The sequence below is a fragment of the Pinus tabuliformis genome, chromosome Q (assembly GCF_031772625.1).
Source record: "Pinus tabuliformis cultivar Carrire ecotype Pingquan chromosome Q, CPIR1, whole genome shotgun sequence".
In the NCBI taxonomy this organism is placed as follows: Eukaryota; Viridiplantae; Streptophyta; class Pinopsida; order Pinales; family Pinaceae; genus Pinus; species Pinus tabuliformis.
The window spans coordinates 35,050,632-35,074,232 of NC_142296.1; the positions used below are offsets into that span (position 1 = coordinate 35,050,632).

Below are 23,601 nucleotides of genomic sequence, written 5' to 3' on the forward strand. Positions count from 1 at the left end.
ACTGAGACACACAACACATATTTGAGCTCCAATACAAACAATACATCTCGAACTCACATCAATTGTGCTGACTCAATCTTGAATGACACGACCCTTGATCGTCTGATCTCTTTTTGACTCTTGTCACCAACCATCTTGTGCAACTTTGAGACCCATTCAGTTAGAGTCTTAAACGCATCACAAGAACCTATCATATGCTTTGACACACCATTGTCCACATACCATGCAGTCTCATTATGGCACGTGCTATCTCCTTCCCCTTCTTCTGGTTGTCTCCCTTTTGCTTCTTCGGACACGTCATTGAATAATAACCATACTTGCCAAAGTTGAAACACTTCAACTTGCTCAAGTCCTTCTTTGTCTTGACCTTCATTTTCCCTGGAAGAGCCATGTTATCATTAGAAGTCTTCTTCTTCGGATGAAGGTCCTCGTCTCGCAGTTCCTCCTGAATGAAGTCATCCCACAATTTGTTCCAGTCTGGTAGCTTCTCTCTAGTGACGATCCCTTTGATGAAGGGCTTCCATTCCTCGATGAACCCTTTCAAAGCAATCCTCACCATGTCAGAATCTATAACAGTCTCACCAATGGCAGCAAGCTCATATCGAACTTGATGAAATCTCGTCAGATATGACGCCATTGTTTCACCACCCAACATCTTGGTGCTCCTCAACTTGTCCTTCAATACCAACAACTGATTCTCGTTCTTGTTCTGCAATAGATGCTAGAGAGCTTTCCACATCTCATGGGCACTACTCTTCCATGACATATGAGATATCAATTGATCCTTGATGCCATCTATAATGATCAACTTCGCCTTCGTATCTGAGTCCTTGTACGCTTCCTGCTCCTTATGGTCACTTGTAGACATCCTTTCCGAGGGGGAGATCTTTTTCTTCTTGATCATGCTTGATCCATTTTATCTGCAACTGCAGAACATGACATCACAATATGAAATAGAAATACAATTATAATCATACATACCTTATTTTCCTTTAGGTATCTTTCAGCAGCTTCCTTGATTGAACGGTTCTTCAATCCCTTGATCTGCTTCATTCTTCATGTCATTGAACCACCATTTCATGAGATCCAAGAGTTGGATTTTCTGTTGAAACATTTACTGACTTCCCAGACTCGGAGATCCTCCGCTGAAATCTCTATCAAAGATCCTTCAGGATCTAGTATATCCCCATTTGGCAAATGGTTCCTTTGACCTAGATGAACTTTTCCTCTCCTTCAATGTACAACTAGATTTCCAAGAGCTATGTTCTTCATGATTTCATACGAGCTCTTGCTTTCATGATTCCATGATGCATTTTACTATGATCATATCTGCAAGGACTTCTAATGGGATCCTTTTTGAGAGGGACACCATCTCATTCATAATGGAGATTTATTACTCCCTCTTTCACTGATCCTTTCTTCAGCATCCTCCATCCTTCCGGCGATATGAGTTCCTCTTCTAGAATATTGTTTTGTCTTATCAACCTTCCCTTTACTTATCTGCACTTATATGTGACTCATCACTTTTCCTTTCTCTATCTGACATAGAGACCATAGACTGTTGATTGAGGTAACCTTCTTGTTCATGGACATCTGTTACCTTGCTTATCAATATCAAAATCAATGATGATTATTTTCTCACCATTTTTCCCAGATCTCATAACTGAGATCTCATGAAGAATTTTCTTCATTCTTCTTTACTGCATTTCAGATAGTATATCCTTATGCAACCTTCTTATGTCTCCTTTCTTAATTCATAGGACCTTCATGACTTCAAAGGAGAACTAAATATACTGACTTCATTTCTTCATAAGGATTCTGTCAATCCTACTGCAAGAATCTTTTGATGACTTATCTAATCCATAGATCTTCTTGCACTGATGAAGTCAATAAACCAAAACTTGATTATAGAATAAAAGATACTTACTTGATATGTGAAGACAAGATCTTCACCTTGATCATGTTCGCTGATGTTGAGGTAGATGCATTGATGCTTCCTCCGGATATGATCCTTGCTTGAAGCTTCTCTTCAGGTCCTTCAAGAATAATTGTCTTGAACATCTGTTCCTTGCAGCATCGACTAGGGGTTGCTTGCCATGATGTAGAGATTCATCAATAGGTGTTATTATGTTTGTGGCAACGAACACCTTCATTCTTTATCGAGAATTGTCTATACACCTCATGCTGTAGATGATTGTAGTTGTGGACTCCTTCTTGGACTTTGATCTTTATAAATAAGGATCCAAACTGAGTTGTGGATGGATTTGTCAAAACTGCTGTTACATATCCTGAGATCTGAAGACTGTTGACATCTGAAACCCTTGCTGATGTAGACTGATCTCTGATCTAGGGTTTGATTCTGCCATGTAGATCTTCAGCTGTTTTGATGTCTTGTAGATACTTGATTCTTGAATGTCTCTTTTCTGCCCTTCCTTTGATTGCTGAACCTATCCCTCTGATACCATGTTGAAGAATCTAGGGCATGCACAGTTATGTTGATTCTTCTTACACATGATAACAATTTGTGAAGTGTTTATACATTTATCTTCATGTTACTTCGTAATTAACATATGTGAGTTAGCTTCATCAAACTGCTATCAAAACAAAAGAGACAAGAACACAAGTGATTGGATTTCTTCCAGGGCCAAAACCTCTCGCTCTTGGAGAGGAAAATGCATGCGTAAATTCTTCTTATAGAGATTCCATTAACGAATACCAAGACCATGACCCTTGACACTATCTGCCTCTCGAAGACCAAGCCATCAATCCTCTTCGTGTCACCGCTGAGATCATTATCTTTGTTGCACCACAGAGGTTATCACCATTGTGATCCTTATCACTTCAGCTACAACATTAGCTTCATCATTGCTGCAATATTGATATCCTTACTGCTTTTGCATTGCACCATAATTGTTTTAGAGATTACCACTAATGTAACCTTCATTGAGATCATGATCTTCAACTCCAAGATCATATCTTGTGCCTGTGCCTTATTGTAGAGTGAGACGATGTATTGTATCAAGGCTAAGGTTGTTACTATTCCTGGAAGTACATTAAGATTGCATCATACTAGATCCGAATGATACCTCTTGAGATTGTCTATCTCCGTTCATAGGTATGCCTAGGATCTCTGGTACATCTCCAAGACCTATTACACCTTTAGAGTTATGGCAAGGCTGTAATACATATACATATACATAGTCTGATGTGCACTGTCTAGTCTTCACCATGATTAACGTATGTCATGACTGCTGCTAGATCATTAATATATTGAGATATATATGTCGAGAATATCACCCTGTTGCTGTGTCCTTACACATGGTCATGACTGCACCTAAACCCAAGACATTGGTGCAATCAATACCCTTCTGGGGCTCTCAGTTTTATGCCTTGACTGCAGCTACGTTACTTTACTGCTGCTCCACTGTGGTTACCTTATTCTACTGCGGCTACCTTATTCTACTGCAACTCCACTGTGGCTACATCTCCTTATGACTGCGGCTCCATCTCATGCGAGTTCTGTCTTCTTCTTTTGTGGATACTGAACAGGTGGTTGTGTGCATACATTCAAGCCAACATATATTTGTGAACCGATGTGTCTTTTCTCCCAAGCCGACATCACTTTTATTTATTTATTTAATTCATATTTTGAGCCGACATGAACTTCCTTTTATTGTTTTCGTTTGCAGGTTTCTTGTGCTTTTTCTTGAGGCATTGACCTTGGTCTTGGAGGGCTATTATACAACTTGGAAGACTTGTACATATGAACTCATAAAGAGTTTTTATACACATGACATGACTCTTTGACATTTAAATAAATTCTAAAGACATCAAGAAGAAGTCTTTTACCTAGTGACACTTCTTGCTCATGAAACCCATGCAGCAAGATTATAAAAATAATTTATTTTCTTTTATCAAATACAAATATCATGTCATTATGAAGACCGAACCTAGTTACACTTTCTTCAACACTTGGGGCTTTGGAGGTTGCCCTCTTATCATTGAAGATGACCTTTGCAACTCAATGAACTAGGGCTCAACAACTAGCCCTCATGGCTGGCTTTTCTTCCTTCAAAAGTCAACCCTTGGAGCTCCAAACCATCTTCTCACTAACAACCCTTATTTCCTTTCATGAGAGACTGCACTTAGGCCTTCCAAACAACCACTAACAACCCTCCATAATTACTATACTTTGGTTGATCTTCTAATTGCTGTTCAACACACGAAACAACCTACCATCCCTAGCAACTAGACAAATTGAAAGAGAACCAACTCACCTCAAAATCCGAAATCTGTTCCACCACCTTGCTGTAGTATTGTGGATTTTCGGCCCTAGTTAAGCCACTTTTAGTTGCTGCACACCAGTCCTAACTTGGCCCCAATAAGTTCACTTTCCCTGCACATAGCTCTCTTCACTGATCCTGATCTTATAGTGTATCTCCTCGATTTCCCACGACCATCTCTCCTGCACCTTATGGCCCTCCTTAGCACATAACATAGGGGTCTCAACCCTCTACAAGGAGATGGTAAGACAACGTCCATAATCACAGAGATATGTGCTCTTCCTATGGAACTCGACCAACCTTCTAGTCTTGTCCAAACCAAAACACATAAAAGAGGGAAAACACGTCTTCTTTCTTCACTTGATTTGTCTCCTCTAGGGCTGCGGTTGCCTCATGTTGTTTTTCTTTTGATTGATTGCATTTGGATGTTGTTCAGATGAGTCTAACTCTTCTCATATTTATATGGTTCTCTAGGTGCAATGACCAACCCTACAATGGGCATCTTACAAGCCAAGACGACTTGATTTTCATGTCATTTATCCCACTACATATAAATAAAAATTAATTTCTCTCATTTGAACCAATCTTCCATGGTTGCCTTAGTCGCCGCTTGCTCCATTAAGGGTGCCCCACATGCAACAATGGTTAAACCATCAAAATCATGCTTGGTTTCTTGCCCACAACTTTGTGTGCGAAACCCACTGCTTGGGTACTTCGCATTGCGAAACCCCTCACTCAACTCCTCAAAAAAAATTCATTCCTCTAGAATGATGAAGCACAACAGGCCTTTATAGCTCTCAAAAATGCCATGTGTTCCACTCCAGCCTTAGCACTACCCGACTTCACCAAATCTTTTGTCATTGAATGTGATGCTTCAGGTATGGGTATTGGGGCAGTCTTAATGCAGGAAGGTCGACCCTTGGCCTTCACAAGCCGACAACTAAGTGGGAAGAATCTGGGACAATCTACCTATGAGAAGGAAATTATGGCCATCTTACATGCAGTAGATACCTGGCAACCTTACTTATTGGGGCGACGTTTCCAAGTCCGCACAGACCATCATAGTCTTAAATATTTTTTGGAGCAACGCCTATCCTCACCACAACAAAATAAATGGCTCGCCAAATGCTAGGATATGATTATGAGATCATTTACAAGAAAGGGCGCAAAAATATTGTAGTAGATGCATTATTTCGCCAATTTGAGGAGGAAAGTACCCAACTCGCAATTTCCCTTCCCATTCTAGAATGGATTCAAGAGGCTCACAGGGAATGGTTTTCACATCCCTAGCTCTCCCAACTCATTACTCAATTGTAGGCGGATCCAAATTCCACCAAGGGCTACTCGTGGCAGGATGAGATTCTTCGCTACAAGGACAGAGTCATAATATCACCAACATCCACCCTCAAAAGCCGCATTTTGGCGGAGTTGCACTCATCCCCCACTGCAGGACATTTAGGCTTTCAGAAGACATATGCTCGCACTAGAAGATCATTTTTTTGGACAGGCATGAAAAAGGACATTCTTACTTTTGTAGTGGAATGCGATGTGTGTCAGCGCCACAAAGGGGAGATAGTCAAAGCACCATGAACATTACAACCATTGCCCATCCCGACATCAATATGGACGGAGGTTTCTATGGATTTCATTACAGGTCTTCCAAAGTCAGGGAACAAGTTAGTCATCATGGTGGTCGTGGACCGACTTTCTAAGTATGCTCATTTTTGTGCCCTACCCAACCCTTTTACATCGACTTTGGTCGCTCAAACTTTCATGGATCAGATCTTCAAATTGCATGGCATGCCCACTTCTATTGTGTCTGATTGTGACCCAATCTTCACCAGTAATTTTTGGCAGGAACTCTTCAGGCTTCAAGGTACCCAACTAAAACTCAGTACTTCCTATCATCCACAAACGGATGGTCAAACTGAAGTAGTTAACAAATGTCTGGAAACCTAACTTAGGTGCTTCACTTCAAAAAAGAAACATCTGTGGGTACAATGCTTACCTCTAGCTGAATGGTGGTATAACACCAACTATCATGCCACCACCAAAATGACTCCTTATGAAGCAGTTTATGGTCAACTCCCTCCTTCCCCTACTTCTTATATCAAGGGGTGCTCAAAGGTACAAGCAGTGGATCAACTCCTACAGAACCGAACAACCATGCTTGCCCATCTTAGAGAGAATCTTCATCAAGCTCAAAACTGCATGAAGGAACAGGTAGATCAGCATCGCACAGAACGCCAATTTCAAGAAGGGGATTAGGTATTTTTGAGGCTGCAACCATATAAGCAAACATCACTCAAAGACAAGGGTTGTCAGAAACTATCTCCAAAATTCTATGGGCCATATCTAGTACTTCAGTGCATTGGAGAAGTGGCCTACAAGCTAGCTTTTCCACCCACTGCAAAAATCCATCCAGTTTTCCATGTCTCATGCCTCAAGAAAGTGATTGGGAACAATTGCAGAATTCAAACCAGTCTACCTGAATTGGATGACGAAGGGTCAATCTGGCTCCAACCTGAATAGGTCCTCGACACACGAGAACGACACCTGCGTGGCCGCCTGATCAAGGAAGTCCTCGTCAAGTGGAAAGACACCTCTCCGGAAGATGCAACTTGGGAACCAGCCACTATTCTTCAGCAGTTTCCGCAGTTTCAGCATTGAGGACAAGGCTATTCTTAAGGGGGAGGGCATGTTAGGGTCCCACCCTAACCCCCTTATTTATGTAATAGGATCGAGTCATAGTATAGTTAAGTAAAGAGTCAATAAAGCCCATATTAATAATTGTAAGTGGTTAACCTGCATTTAATGACGGGACCACAGTTAGTTGCAAATGGGCCATGGTATTAGATAGATGGTATTAATAAGAACCATGGTATTTCTCCATGGTATTACATGCATGAGTCATATATAAAGGATAGAGACTCCCTGCGAGGAGCATCGTGTCTTATTTTGTAATCGAGCTCTGCTCTATTGGAGGTTGTCCCCTCGAAGAGGCAAGTGAACATTGCTTTCTGAATAATAAAATACTTCTTGTTGTTTCTCACTATTCTATGTTCTGGGTATATTTCTTCGTATATTCGGTATTTTGGTATCTCCTTGCAGGTTAAGAGCATAACAGACAACTGCTCATCCACGCAGCTGCTCTTCTCTGCTTGTCGTCGAAAGTCTCTCCTCACGCTGGCCATTACCTTCCATTCTAGCTCTGCGTTCCTTTTCACCTGCAATAAACCCTCAATCTGTAGCGCTTTATGCTGCCATCTTCTCGCAGTCACCATCGCATTTCCTTATATGTAACCCAACGTAGCTCAAACGTCCTTCCTCCATTTCCTGCACTTGCAAAAAACGCTGCCAGAACTGCACTCAAATCTGCTCTAGCTCCCTCGGCCTCCCTCGCTGCGGTCTACTCTCCATGCTGTCGTTGAACTTCCATGCAAACCTGCAGCAATATCCGTCCTGCAAACAAAACTTCCTCCCGCCGTCACAAACCTGCAAAACCAATACGATATACACAGTTTGATTTTCTTTTGCGTTTCATTTCTTATGTGTGCGGGTTAGTTTAGGGTTTAGATTAGTTTCATTTACGTTTGAACTTAGATTACATTCGATTTATTAAGTTAGCATATATTTTTTGTTTCATATGGTTAGGTTTAGTTCTATTTCTTTTGATTTCAAAATAAACCAAGAGATCATAATAAAAAAAAATCTCCAAAAAAAAATCCCAAAAATCATAAAAAAGTAATTCTCAGACTTTTTATTTTTGTTTTAATTTAGATTTAAATTTTATTTATTTAGGCTTTAGTTTTAATAATGAGAAATTTTTACTTTGGTTTGGTTTTGTCAAAAAATATAAATATAAAAAATCTAGAAGTTTTATTTTTGTTTAGATTTAAATTAGATTAGACTTTGATTTTGTTAAGTTAGATCTTAGTTTTTAATTAGATTTTCGTTTGTTTGTTTGTTTGTTTGTTTATTCATCTAGTTTAGAATTAGTTTTATTTCATTTAAAAATAAAAAAATAAAAAATAAGAAAATATATAAAATATATATAAAAGGTTCCTTTAGTTTAGTTTAGTTTAGAATAGTTTTAAGTTTCATTTATTTTAGTTTTATTAAGATTTTAGTTTTGTTTTATTTTTAGAAAATAAAAAATAAAAATAAAATATTTAAATAATATATATATATATATATATATATATATATATATATATTTGAAAAGCTTAACTAAAAAATTGAAAAATTCATTTTTGGTGTCTCTATGTTCCATTTCTATATAGTTAAATGCACTTAATGTTTATTTTGAAGTTAGCTATGTGAAAGTGGTAAATGGTTAGCTTTTAAATTTTATGATCATTTAAAGCATTTAATTTTTCTTGAAGTTTAATTCTTGGATCATCGTTAAGGTGTTGTGCATTTGTTGAATATCTTACATCGTTTGGGTTATTTGATGATAATGATTGTTTTACATGGTTTATACTTCTGCAGCATTATATAAATAATCATCATTAACTCCATAAAGCACTGGTACATTAATTTCTAAATCAATCAAGTGCTAAAATTGCCTGTGTCTCCCAAACCAACTGGTCCACAGTTGGTGTTCATTCATCCCATAGGGTCCTACCTCCTTTAGCCACGAGAGACGGCTTAAATGGAGAGATCGGGGATCAAGGTGACAGCCCTCGGTCTAAGCGTTGTCGTGACAATATGTGCGACAACAGGGCCATAATGAGAAGTCATTACAATACAAGTTTCAAAATTTATTTCCCATCTAAATGTTGATAAGACAGCTAGATCACCTCGTTGAACTCCACATTGTTCTTGAATAGAGTTGTCAACAACAACAATAATAATAATAATAATAATAATATTAATAAATGAGTTAATCAGGTAACTAAAAGTCAATGGGCATATACCTCTTTGCCACATTACCAATCAACACTGTAAGAAGATTGTCACGAGGATCATTATACCACCATCAATTTTTTTTATTCTTATATACATTTGACATGTGTTTTTATGTTATATTAAATTAAAGTCTTAAGTCATCAATGCTTCCATCATATTGGTATTAGAACCAATTTTTGAGGTTGGCATTATGTTGTTAGATCTTGAAATTATGGAAACTAAAACATTTTTAAATGAATTAAAGGAAATCAAGGAATCAAAAAAGGAATTTCTACAGGAAATCAAAGAATTAATTAAAAATGGCCAAAGGATCTTAAGATCTTAAAATTGGCCAAGATGCCAAAGAAAAATTGAACAATGATTTTAATTATGTGATCATGTTATGGTTTTGTTCTCCAACAACTAAACTCACCACTTTAAGGGTTCTGCAAAACTGATGTTCAAAATAGCAAACTCTGTTTGAGGATTATAGAATGATAAAACATGAGTAGAAATCCCTCTTGCACTAGAAGCCACAACAATTGAAAGCACCAAAAGCCATATTCCTCAATGAACGCTCGAGATAACCCTTGTTCACAAAGGATTTGATGAGGCATGTTGGTTAGGGCTTCAATTCGAAATGACCACTATTCACAGAGGATTTGATGAGGCACGTCAGTTAGAGCTTCAGCACAAGATGATCCATGCTCACAAAGGATCTGATTTTTTTTACATTAGTTAGGGGTTCAATGTGAGACTGAATAGTTGGGTATGAATTTCCACCTTAAGTGTGGTCTGGTATATGTTGTTAAGGGCAGGTATGTTGCACCATGCCATCATTCAAAGACTTGCATGGAATAAAGTCACATGCGTTGAAGATTTTATATTTGATTTGCCCAGATTTTTTAGAGGGGCACGAGTTTTGTTGGATTTTGTTAATGCCAAAGATCGTCATCAAATTGTGTTTGTTGTTATGAGTGTTGATAGGCGTGATTGGTATACATAGCACTGCCTCTACCCATGAGATGATGCTACTGGTCTATGGAAAAGGAGTCCTGTAATGTCCTCTTTGATATCTTATGCTTTCAACAAGACAACAATCCAACCATTGGTATCGTCATCGGATGGTGAATAATTTGGTATCAATTTGAGCGATGATTCTCAAACATTTGTTTCGAATGTAGAGGATTTCATTGAGCCAACACTTGTCATGGTTGAGACATATATGCAACCAGGTGCGCTTTTTGATGGTGTGCATGATAAGCCTTTTTCTTGGAAAAGGGTGGTTGTCTATCATTCTTAAATAGTGGGAATAGTTTCTATTGACAGGTATACATTACTTGCTTTTTTATCAGTTGTTACCTTATTATTTGTTGTTCATCCATTGGAGATACATGGAGATGTTTTATTTCTGTGTTGTGTAAACAATTATGCATTAGTAGCGTATGCTTTGGTGTTACTAGGTCTAATTGGGGTCGCAACATTACATGCAACTGTTCCTTGTCCTCAACCTACTCTACAAAAGGGTGGTGTTGTATATATTGTTGGATTGAATCATAGTTTGCAAGCTAAATCATGCAAGTCCATTGTCAAAAACACAATGGCCACCTTGAATATTCCTGAATGTGCTCACCCTTGGTATAAGTTATGAGCTTGGATGTCATAGAATTGGATATAGATTGTGGGGTTACAATTTCTGCTGCACTAGCAGATGAGTTTTTGAAGGTTCAGGCATTATGGGGCAGATTCTGTATGTGGGAGGATGGTCCTCTGTCTATGTGAGGAATCTTGATCTGTTGTGTTGGTGAGTGTTAGTGTTGGCCCAATATTGTAGGAGTGATTTTGTTTGCCCAAACAGATATTGTAGGAGGAATTTGGAGATGTCGATATGTTTCTCCTTTCATCAAGGTTTGTTGCCATACCTTTTTCAAGGAGTTATGCTAGTGGCAATGTGAGTAGGTTTTCTATTGATGAAAAAATGTCATTTCTTAATGGAGTGACTCATGAAATGAGCCATCTTTATGATAGCCATATTTTTCCATTACTCTTCAACATTTTGTTGTGGAGTGTAAGACGATGTTCTTTCACAGGCAATGCTATCAAAATTTGACTTATTATTGAACCAATGGACCTCCAAAACTAGAAGTAGAAGAAAATCTAAAACAACAATTGGTTGCCTAAAAAATTCATAAAATGCTCTACCTCTGAAATGAAGCAAAATGTTCGTGTACAACCATACAACTCCAAACCATTAGATACACATATTCAAAGTTCTCTTGTATATTGCAAGTAGAGGTTTGCATTATAACAAAATAATAGAGTGCAATATGTTGATATTTTGGCTTGGGAGGTACTCAAAACCAGTGTTGCAGGAAACTTCCCCCTCGGATCAAAAGCCCGATCCGCGATCTGTACAGACCCGTTGGTGATCCGCCCTCTGAAACGTGTTTCGGAAAAACCGAAACGCGGATCAGGCTGAAAAATACGGTTCCTGCCATTTCGAAACCTTACGACCCAATCTGTGTTTTGGTTTTTTGCTTGTCCGCGTTTCGGTTTTCCGGTTCCGTGTTTCAGTTTTTTGAAGCATAGAACTTCTTGATACACAGAGAATATATAAAAATATTTATTAATAATTGAATTGACAGATGATGATTGTTTACACTGGGGTTCCTGGCTTATATATTGCCATGGATACCCTTTGGGGAAAGGGCATGATCTTATGATCGTGCCCTTTGATCTAATTTAACCTAAAATTAAATAATAACCCTAAAATTAACTAATTTTTTACATAACATTGCCTTCCTCTCGAAAGAATGCTTTGTCCTCAAAGCATACGTGACGACGGATGTTGTTGACAAAATGCTTCATTCTCCCAAGAAGTGTCTTCTTTGGGTAAGTTCTTCCACTTGATCAAATATTCCAAGATGATCAAAGTCCCACACTGTAAAAGGTATTGGATTAATCTCTCACTTTCCATTTTTTGGTGATGTGGATATCGGTATGGCTTGATGTTGACGGGGTCTGACCCTGCCTTGACTTCTATTGTATGCTCAATTTCCATATTAGGCAACATCTTCATAGGTAGGTCTCGAAATACTTTCTCTTGCTTCCGAATTAGATCTTGTATCTCTGGTGACTCTTCACTGGTCATATTTGCAGATAACATTTCGAATTGGTGACATTGTACTGCATAAGCGGGTGCTCCTTTTCGACTCAGCTTGATCATCTGAGATGATGATATAACTTGATTTTCTGGTGCTTGGAATCCGTGTAGTTTGTACTTCTGACCTCCACATTTGAATTTTATAAATTGTACTTGATGGTTGGCGGCTATGGTGGCCGCTGACAAGGGTAGAAGTGCAAGGAATGCGGTGGCAGGCGACGCGGTGGGTAGAGGGAACACAGTGGCAGGTGCTGCGGATGACTAATTGCGGTTGGAAATGGGGCAGGTGTGATACTGTCTATGCAGAGGGCAGTTGAGTCAGCGGATGGATAGCCGGAGAACCGAACCACTCTGATACCAATGAAGTGTAGAACTTCTCGATACACAGAGAATATATAAAAATATTATTAATAATTGAATTGACAGATGATGATTGTTTACACTGGGGTTCCTGGCTTATATATTGCCATGGATACCCTTTGGGGAGCCCTTTCATCTAATTTAACCTAAAATTAAATAATAACCCTAAAATTAACCAATTTTTTACATAACATTTTTCTGAAACGCGTTTCGTACAGAGATAATTGAGCAACTATACCATTTGGGAGCATGCATCCAATTAGCGATTCTAGGATGATGATGATTGAGTTGAGATGCCACCCCCATCTGGTCCCTTGGTTCCTAGGTTCCATGGTTCCACAGGCACCATCTTCTTCATTTCCACCACATGGATGCTCGTCGCCACGTTCTCTTCGTGGTAGAAAGATGAGAGATTAGTAGATATATTCACAGTTTACTACTTTTGTCATAGATTAATCATTAGACTTGTAGGCTTGTGAAATTGAACCTTTTTGTCTTGGCGGTGACCAAGTAACCTGTTTTGTAAACATTATTATTTGAATTTTGGACATGACAAATGTTGACAGTTGCTCACTTGCTAGATAAATCATAATATGCTCTATGTTTTGTGTTTTATAATATACTTAAATGTTTTATGTTTTATAATATGCTTAAAAATTTGATGTATGTTAGTAATTGCTAGAATATAGATGGTTGATGCTCGAATAATTAATCATTGATGTACATACTAGTAACTACAATGGAACCATGGATGCCATATCTGTCTTGATTTATGCAAAAATATGCATGTTTTCATGTCTTCTACAACTGATTTGGTATTTGGGATGTTTGTTTTGATATATATATATATATATATATATATATATATATATATATATATAGCAGACGCTTCCGTAGACGCTTCGCTTCCTAGATTTTTGGAAAATGACACTTTTGCGTCCCCACTTGCTAGATTTTTGGAAAATGACGCTTCCGTGTTCTCGCTTCCTAGATTTTTGGAAAATGACGCTTCCGTGTCCCCACTTCCAAAAAATGTCCTCGTTTCATCTGCGCTTCGTGCAACATTGCTCCAAACCCTAGGTTAGAGGGTTCTGGAGGAGTTGGCATAAAAGTATGGGTTGGGGGCTTCGAACCCAAGCTTGTGGGCCTTGTACCCAAGCATGTGGGTGTGAATCCATGTGGAGATTTTGACATGTGAGTGATGGAGATGATAGAGGACTTCAAGAGAAACTGGAGGCAATGAAAATAGCCAAACTTCAGCAAATATCCATGAGGATACAAATATTATATTTTAAATGTATGAAGAATGATGATACAAATGAGAGTGAGAGGTCTGCTTATATACTATGCAGGTGCCTCTTCATGGAGAGTCATGTTTCATTTAGACATGACTCTTCAACCTAATTAACTAATCATTATTAATTATTATAATTTACATTATTTCCTATATATTTATTCATAACATTGCCTTCCTCCTCAAAAGGCTTTGTCCTCAAAGCTTGTCGATGAAAAAGGCTTGATCTCTTTTTTGGTTTCGAATGTCTTCTCATCTTGGAATAGTCATCTTCGTCGATACAAGGTGATATGGTCTTCTAAGTGACGAACAAAATTGTCGCACTGAGAAGGGATCAGACCATCCTAGATTAATCTTTTGTGGAATATTCTGATCACCAAATTTTTGTAACAAATCGTCATCATAGGATTGGATTGAGGTTACATCAATATTCTTTGGAACATCAGTTTGTTGTTTTTGTTCTGAATGGTCCTGATACGTAGCATGGTTGAGTTGTCTACTCTGATGATTCAGATGTTGATAGGGAAATTTTTTGTTTGACTTTCCCTTATTAAGTGTTCGGAAATTTTTTGATTTACTTCAGGTGATGATGTTGTTGAATTGGTTACAGAACCTTCACTTGAACTGCAACATCTAAGTGTGTCTTTTCTTCAACTAGTTTGCATTCTTCTTGAGTTATAATATTCATTGGATCAATATTCGTTCCCTTATCTTCAACTTGGACTGTTACAACTGGAGATTTCGATTATGGTTTCTAAGACGTAAAAGTTCTTTGATTTATGATTTATCAACCTTATTTTCAGTGTTTTGACTTTTAAGATTTTCATCTTTTAGATCTCTGATTTGTTCTAATAATTTTTTATTAAGGTTCTTTAAACATAAATTTTCCTCTTCTTGTTCTGATAAGTGTTGCTTGAGTTCCTTCTTTGTTACTTTAGTTTTCTTGACTTGTGCAATTAAATTTTCAACGTGGTCCTTGAGGCGAGAAATTTCTTTGTCCTTTTCCATTACTTGTTTGTAATGAATATCTGCAAGATCTTCATATTCTCGTTGTAACACTTTCTTGGTTTGCCAAAGTTTGGCTATTCTGTCTTTCTTTTGATCTTTCAACTACAAGTTCTCGGTACATTGGATTACATCGTTTTGTAAGGGTGATAATGGACATTCAACTTGCAATTTGGATTCCATTTTTTTTTCTCCTCGTTAAAATTTGCATGTTGTCGCTTAAATATTGCCATTAATGGTCATTAATTTTTTTGTTCATTACTTAGAGATTCCATAATTTTTTTTCTTTTTCTTCACTTCTTTTAACTTTGTATGGATTTTTTTTAATACCTTTTATTTTTATTTTACCCCCTTTTTTTATCTTTTTAAATACTCCTTTTTAATATTTATATACAACTTCTATAATCTCGAAAGCCTTCATATATATATTTTTTCTTAGTCCCTCGTCGTTTGTTTCATATATCTCCAGTGATTTAATTTAATACTATAACTTTTAATTTAATATTACAACTTTCTTTTTAAATAACTTAATAATGTTACTCTTATTGACACCTAATAAGTTGGTCCATAGAAGATGTAACCGTACGAATCGTTACATCGATACACAGATTAGAATATGACTGTACGGAAAGCAAGATTCGATGGTAGCTTGGATCTGTCAAACAACGTTGAAAGTTAAGTGACCTGGAAATGTAAATATGGGTACAATACATTGGCATCAACAACTAGGCACAAATGGGACCCTCGATTCTGGTTGTATGACGACTATACAAAAATTCAATCTTTCTGATGTATTACCCCAATAATCAATTTACTGCAAGTTTAATGAATGCAAGACTGTACAGTGGCAAGGTGTGATTTATGGGTTGAGAAATAATACGGTGGACGAGCGTGAGGCTACAATTGGCGGTGTTAGATTTCGGTAACAACAACGGATGTGGCAATACACAGTGGGTAGAGTTTCAGACAATGCTGTGTTTTTTCGGCTGTCCAAGGTGTCAACGACCCTGATCTTCAAAGTATTTTTTTTGTTTATCTAATAATTTCTTTTAAAATTTTAAAATTTAATTTTCTTTTTCAATAAATATATTTTATTTTGACTTGTAATTTTTTTTATATGATATACTCTCTTTCTTAATTTTTTTTTATTTGTTTAATTTTTTTTTTTGTTTTTGTTTTTTTTGTTTTTTATTATTATGGCCAAAACCCTGATGGCGAGATGGAGAAACTCCAAATTGCAGCAAAACACTTGAATTGCAACAACAATAAAGTTGACGAAGAGTCAATGGCCAAGGGCTTGGATCGAAGAGGGCGTCTCTGTACAGCTACCAGAGGATCGAATTGCTCTGATACCAAATGAAGCGAACAAAGTTCCTTCTATAGATTAATTACTCCGGAAGACTTGGAATATAAAGATATCCACAAGGATACAAATATTATATATTAAATGTGGGAATAAGAATGATACAATGAGAGTGAGATGCTTACTTATATACCAAGCAGGTGTCTCTTCATGGAGAGTCATGTCTCATTTAGACATGACTCTTTAACCTAATTACTAATTAACTAATCATTATTTATGATTATTAATATTTACATTATTTTACATTATTTCCTACATATTTATTCATAACAAGAATGTTGCAGGAAAGTCTGCGCACCTTCTTGAGTTGATGATTGGATGCTAGTTGGATGGGTGTCTTAGAAGAGGACAGGCTGTTAATACTGTTACCAACCAAGAGGAAGGCTGATCCTAGTGGTTGGATGCCCTAACTGGTGAGCAGATGCTACAACATGTATTGGATGCTCGTGGTCTATTGAAGAGTAGTGTGAGAGTGGACCAAGTGTGGGCCTAGAGAAGGCAGCGTATGAGTAACCTAAAGAACAGCTTGGGAGGATTGTAGAGGCTTGCTTCAAGCACAAAGAAACAAGTTCCTTGAAGGACCAAGGGATCATTAGATGTGGTAGAAGAAGAAGCTCAAGGTTCTAATCAGCGACGAGTAGTTTGAGTAGCCCTAGACTTGCCTTGTGAAGGAGGACATTTACAATAGATTTTGGGCAGTTTTCGTAGCCCGTGTTCATTGTGAGAGAAGGACATCTTGCAGTGATAGGTGGCAGGCCTCCGTGCCCTATGTTAGTCTTCATTGGAGCAACGCAGGAAGACTATAGTGGGATGAAGTCCCAAAAGCAACAGTGGGCAGTTGAAAGTTGTTCACCGACGGAGTTGTGAACAACTTGACGGGAGTCTTGAGGTGTTGATGCGTTGAAGGACGAAAATTCAACTAGAGAGTAGATTGGAGCTGAGATTCAATGGCTAGATGGACTTGGTGTATTGATAGAGGTAGGTGCTACAGATCGGTAGCCGAAGGACTTGGTAGGTATGCTCAGGGTACGATCGAGGGGAGTTGGGAGAGCGCTTTACATCAGCTAGATGGTCAGAGTATCTTGATCAGGGTAGATTGGTGGTCATTGCGATAGTCACAAAGCCCTAGTTGTTGTATATCTTGTATCAGTGGATGTATGAGGGCCATTATCCAAGGTACGGGAGCACTAGACTTTTGTAGTCTTAGTTTGATCAATATAACTAAGTTGGGTTATTGTAAAAATTGTAAAATGTTGTGTATATTTTGTGCACTAGTAGATTTACTGCTATATATTATTCCGCTGTGCAAAGTAGACTTCTTGTGATATTTGGTTTTGTAGCGTCGATGATTTAAGATTCTATCCTAGACACCAGTATCGTGGAAAAACAACACAATATATGTCTAAACCAAACTACATAATCAAAGATGTTCTAAATGGCCCTCTAGAATACAAAAATAAGTATAGTATCAATGTTTATGTTTAATTACCTAGATCTGTAAATTTTTCAATCCTAGATCATTGATTTCCTTGTATTGTCAAATTAGAAAAATCGAATTGAATTTATTTAAATGCAGAAAATTAATTTTTTAACATAGAATTGATTGCACAATAGCTGAAAACTAAATAGTAGAAGCATAAATGAGATACACACATACACAGATGATTTATCCTTCACATCAATTTCTCATTTGTTAGATCAAAGCTTACAAAGTTACCTTTGCAGCCTGCTAAATCAACAACTAGACAATCCACAAAGTCGTGCCTAAATAGAAATGTATGACCTCTTTAAGTGATGAACGTATAATAGTATGGCTTGCTTCTTATCTCCTTGTTTTGGACAACAAATCATCATTCTTCTCTCCTTAATGTTGAGCTTTATAGCTTGGAAGATACTTCTAGTCTTGTGTCTTGGCTAGGCCCTTTATTTTGCTTCTTTAGGAGCTTGCGTGCAACATGCAGAGTGTGCAATTGAGTTGTACGCGTGTGAATGTGTTGCATGTAACATGCATGAGATGTGCATGTAAAACAAGCTAAATTTATGACTTGTACTTGAGTTAAAGTAGAGAAAGCTAAAGATAGGATAGTTAACTAAAGTAAAGTCACTTATATTCAATTAACTTGACGAGCTAATTGTAGCCTTCAATCTTAGCTTATAACAGTTATAAAACGAGCCTAACTGTTGAGGTGAAGACACAATAGCAGCATAAAATTGGGAGAGGTTTCTCAGTGAGTGTGTGTTGGGTCAAAGAGAGTGCAGTGAGGCTGGTGATCAGTTTTGTAGTTTCTTAGTTAGGCCATTATCCTTGGTACGAGAGCCCAGGTAAGTTCCGTGATTATTTTATTGTTGAAGAATTGTTTATTGGGCATAAATCTGTTTATGTTTATGTGATTCAGATCAAGTTTTTTGCTTCCCCTATATTTTTTGTGTTAGGAATCTGGCCATGTATTCGTTCTGTTAATAATTGCAGTGAACTGAATACAAAATCACACCTTGGCTGCTATAGAGGGCTGTGTACTTTGTTAAGTCACTTAACAATACAATGACTTTACCAAATTTCGGACTCTAGTATTTAAAGCATTAATACTCAACAATCTTATTACTTGGCAGTAGGTAAAGAAAGAAAGAAAGAAAGAAAGAAATTATTTTAACGTCCACGAGGCTAAAGATAGCTTATGGGACATATTGCTTCTTCATCTGCTTGATGTATTTGGCCCTTTTTCTGTGAAGCTTCACAATAAATGCTCCCAGCTTCTCGACAAAACCCTCGCTAAATAGATTATCCCAAGAGCTCGCTGCCAACATATCTGCATAACTTTCCCTGTTCTCTTTGAAGGCCTCACATTCTAAAATGAAATGTTTTTTTGTTTCCACTTTTACGGAAGAACAAAAAATGCATACCCTTTCCTCCCACGCTTCCTTTGGCCTTTTCCAGCGCCCTGTTTCACGACGGAGTTGATGAGATTTAGTCCTTAATTGAGCAATAAGAATTTTGGCTCTCCAAGAGATATTAGCCTCTATGTATGCTTTTGGTTGATGATTATGAGTGGGATTAAACACTTCAATATAGTAATTTTTCTTTCTTCCTAGCTCCTTATTCCAAGTACGTTTGTGTAACTTTTCCATAACAAAAGCTTTTATCTCTTTGTTGTTTATGGGACACGCATTCAGGCAAATACCCCATTTACTAAACCATTTGTTATTTTGCTGCATCCAAGTTTTTTTGCTCTTGCAAAATCTATCATTAAAGACAACCTTAGGCCATCTACCATCTTCCATTTGCTCAATTTTTTTTAAATACCTTATGACTTGCACCATGGCAATTGCTTCAATAGGAGCAGTCCCTGTTTCACTTAACAAGATATCATAAGGAATTGCACTTTTCATCTTAAATTTGTTTGTAATCAAACACTTCTGAATTTTCTCAATTTGTCTCCACTGCATGTCAGAGGTACTGCTAGCCCACAGTTCACAACCATAGAGAATCACCGGAATCACTAGAAGCCCAAAAATAGTTTGAGTGGTCTTCCAGTACCATAACTTTGCCTCTCTACACCTATTTTGAAAAGCATAAAATGCTTTCCAACCCCCAAAGTTCTTTTCTTTCTACAACCATTCCAGCTTAGATTTTGTTGAAGTCAATCCCGAGGTATTTGTAATCCGCAACTTCTTCCAGAATGTTGCCTTCAAAGTAGAACTGATGCTGGTTATGTTTTCTTTTCTTAGAGAAGACCACTACTTCTGTTTTGTTGATATTGACTTGCATCCCCACACTTCTACAAAAATACTCAAGGGATAGTAAGTGCTCTTGCAAACCAAGAGCCGATTTAGCAATCAGAATAAGGCCATCTGCATACAAAAGAAGCCTTATAACAAACTTGCACAAATAGATACCATCACCCCCTTGCGAATTTAACCACTCCTCAAGCTTGTTGATATATAAACCAAAAAGGGTAGGAGACAGTGGGCAACCTTGCTTGACCTCGATATCACTTCCAAAACTTCTAGAAATGCCTGCTGAAATTCTAATTTTGACTTTCATATCTTCATACAACCTATGAACAACTGCTCTCAAATGTTTAGGAACCCAAGTTCCTCCATTCTCTGCCAAAGTTTATCCCTAGGAACCAAGTCAAATGCTTTTCTGAAATCAAAAAAGCAACAAAAGGCTTCTTCCTTTTTCTCCCAAACTTTTTCAATGATGTGCCTTAAAGTTATGCAATGATCAACTGTGGAATGTTTTGGTCTAAAACCTGCTTGCCCTTTAGCACGCTTATCTCTTTCTTCTGCCCACTTGCTAATTTTGTTTTCTAGCATGCTTCCAAATAGCTTTGCAAACAAAGAGTTTATCATGATGGTCCTATAATTGGAGGGATTATTGACGTCACCGCTCTTGAAAAGAGGTATTGCCAAACTAGTTGACCAATCTGTGGGGAGCCCTTGTTGTATGATGTTGAAGATTTTTGTAATGTGAGGTGCAAGAATCTTTGAGCCCCACTTTAGATATTCTGCTTGGAGTTCAGCGAAGTCTTTTGCTTTTTCAACGCCCAACTTCTTGATACCCATCTCTACCTCTTGCACTGTGAAGAGTTCAATATCAGTGTTGACCAAAGGGGGAGTGTCAACCTTGGGAACCTGCTCATAGAGTTGTCTTGCATAATCAAACCATTTAGACGCTGTAATATTATTTCTAATTTGTATCTTTTTCGGTAGGAGCTCCTTCCAAAATAATTTGGGATTATTTTTCCCAAGGAAGATTAGTTCTTCCCTCCTTGAAACCATGAAATTGGCCTTTTTCTTGCTTAATAACTGCTTGTATGATTTGCGCTTTATGTTATCCTTGTTTGACTCTTTCCACATTCTCCTTGCCTTTTTGCATTGCTCGTCAAACCAAGCATTAACCGGAAAGCAATTTGTTTCAGACTTCTTAATTTTTGTTCTTTTGCACTTTGCAAGTGCGCATTGTATTAAATGTGTTAATTCATGACTATGAAGGCTGTGAATTGTAATTTTCTCATTCTCAAAGAGCCTCTTTAGCGTCATTTTGAAGGTATTACAATTTTTCTGGCATCAAAAGAATTCTGCCCTGTGGGAGATTTTGTTGGACATGCTGAATTTTTGACTCTAATTGTTTTTTTCCAATCCAAGAGAAACATAAATAAATTGGCTTGTGAAACTCCCAGGCATTGCCACTAATTCCAAGAATGACCCAGTGTAAAGTGGGCCATGTAGATTATTGAATGCTGTGACCTGGTTGTGACATTGAGCGATGTTCAATATGCAGCGAGAGCCAGCTTAGGGACTGAACCCCATGAACTCCTGCTTGTTATTCTCAGCTCTGAACCAGCCGAGCTAGCCTACTGGGCAAAATATGCTTGATTTATGTTTAAGTTGCTTATGTGTATTACAAAGCACTTTTGTGGCCCTATTGGATGCGTCAGTTGCAGAACTTTCAAATTTTGTGTATGCTATGATCCTTTTTCTTTTCCCCTCTTTGTTGTGTGTCAGTGTTTAAGTTTGTTCTTGCTTGCAGTCTTAGAATAGCTTAGACCCTTGTCCTAATTTTCTGCATATTGTATGGCTTCATGAGCAGGGTATAGAGAAAGCTTCGCCAGATGGAACCCCCAAGGAAAATGCATCCATGGTTGATTCATCTCTGACTGACTGCAAGCAGGAACCAGATGCATTTGAAGAGCAAGAAGTGTTAGAAGAGCCAGGTAAATGTTTTGAAAATTGTGTTAGTGGAGAATGATTAGATATGTTCTATTTTCATGTAGGCATGTTTAGAATTTAGATTTCTGAACTAAGGAAGAGGAATAATTATCTTGCTAGTATTGTTATGGGACTCTGGTTTGTGTTGATAATATTGGTTTTTTCTATGGGTAGCTTTTTAGTGCATTTCCCACCGTGGATTTGTTTATTGGATTCTTTGAGCTGTACTTTTCGTTACTCTAACTGAGATGAGGAAAATTTGTTATTTTCCAGCATGTTTTACATTGTGTCCTGTGGATGTGGGAATTGGTTTTCTTATTCTCCTTGTTTACTGCGGGGCGGTCTTTCTTTTTGTACATCTGTTTGACTGTGTATGAGTATCATACAAAACAATTTGCCAATGTTTCGTCATACTCGTTGGGTTTAGCTTTTTTCTCAGATATATGATATTTTTGTGGTCATATAAGTCTTAAATACTTAAGTTTGTCTTTGTTGCTGTAAGTTGTAGAAATAAATATTCCTGATAATCTGGAGTGTCATGTTCAATTGTTTTTTTAAACAGTTTCATACTGCCGGCAGGATTTGAACATACTGAAAATTTCTTATGTTAATTGTACTCTTATGTAAACATAAAAATAACCAAATAGTAATATGATCCGAAAGAGGCTATAAAATGGTGTATGGTCGTGAAGAGAAATTACATGGAAGTGGTTTGTGAATACCTAAGTATCGCAGAAAGGGATTACAAGGCTCAGATTCTCTAAGTGAGTGCTCAAATCTTATGGGAGAATATAGCAAGTAAAATGTATCTCAATAATAGCAAGTATGATAAATTGTTGTCAGTTGTTTGCTCCTGTATTGGTTTCCTTTCACACTATACATCCTTTATTCTGTGGTCATTTGCAGTCCTGGCTCTCCTCCAAAAAATCTTTGTTGGGCACTGGTTGTAATATGCAGTTTTTATTGGTCTCAATTAGGCAATTCCCTACTTACATGAGAGTTTCCTTTCAATGTGAAATTTAGCTATTTTCCAGTAAGAGTTGTGGTTGCAAAACCATGCTATGTGGGTGAAGGTGTTGGGAGAAAGTGTGTTAATTTTAGCTTGCCACCAGCTTCAGGCAAATCATAAGATTTGAATTTTATCTTTGCCTTTTTGTTAATATTTTGGCGATGGTCAACTTGAATAGAAGTCTTTGTTGCTTGTAAAATGCTTAGAAGGTTTTTTACTAGATTGTCTTGCTCAATTTTGCAATGACTGCCTTTTGTTTTTGGGGCAGCTCTGTAGCCCATTGAGGAGTTTTGTCTTGGTTTGGTATTTTGTTGGCTATGAACATTCTGCTGTTTCTTCATTTTTAATGTTTAGTTCTTGTCTTTAGTTTCTTGTCTCAGACATTGAAGTTTTTCCTCTTGTTGACCACTCAAGTGTCAACCATCCTATATGCAGAGTACATTTTTTCCATGGTCAGAGCAGTCAAAAATCTAGAAAATCATCATCACCTTTCAGCAATTTGTCAGAGTTATGTAACCCAAA

At 37.5% G+C, this 23,601-nt stretch overlaps 1 protein-coding gene across 2 annotated transcripts in view; it reads left to right on the forward strand.

Annotated features, from left to right (window-relative positions):
• The window catches only part of LOC149218148 (uncharacterized), a 185,332-nt gene that overhangs the window by 63,647 nt on the left and 98,084 nt on the right, over positions 1–23,601 (forward strand). For both annotated transcript variants that reach the window (XM_089383827.1, XM_089383828.1), the window contains exon 4: positions 21,952–22,075. In XM_089383827.1, the coding sequence (XP_089239953.1) occupies positions 21,952–22,075 (124 nt within the window). The remainder of the gene's footprint in view (positions 1–21,951; positions 22,076–23,601) is intronic.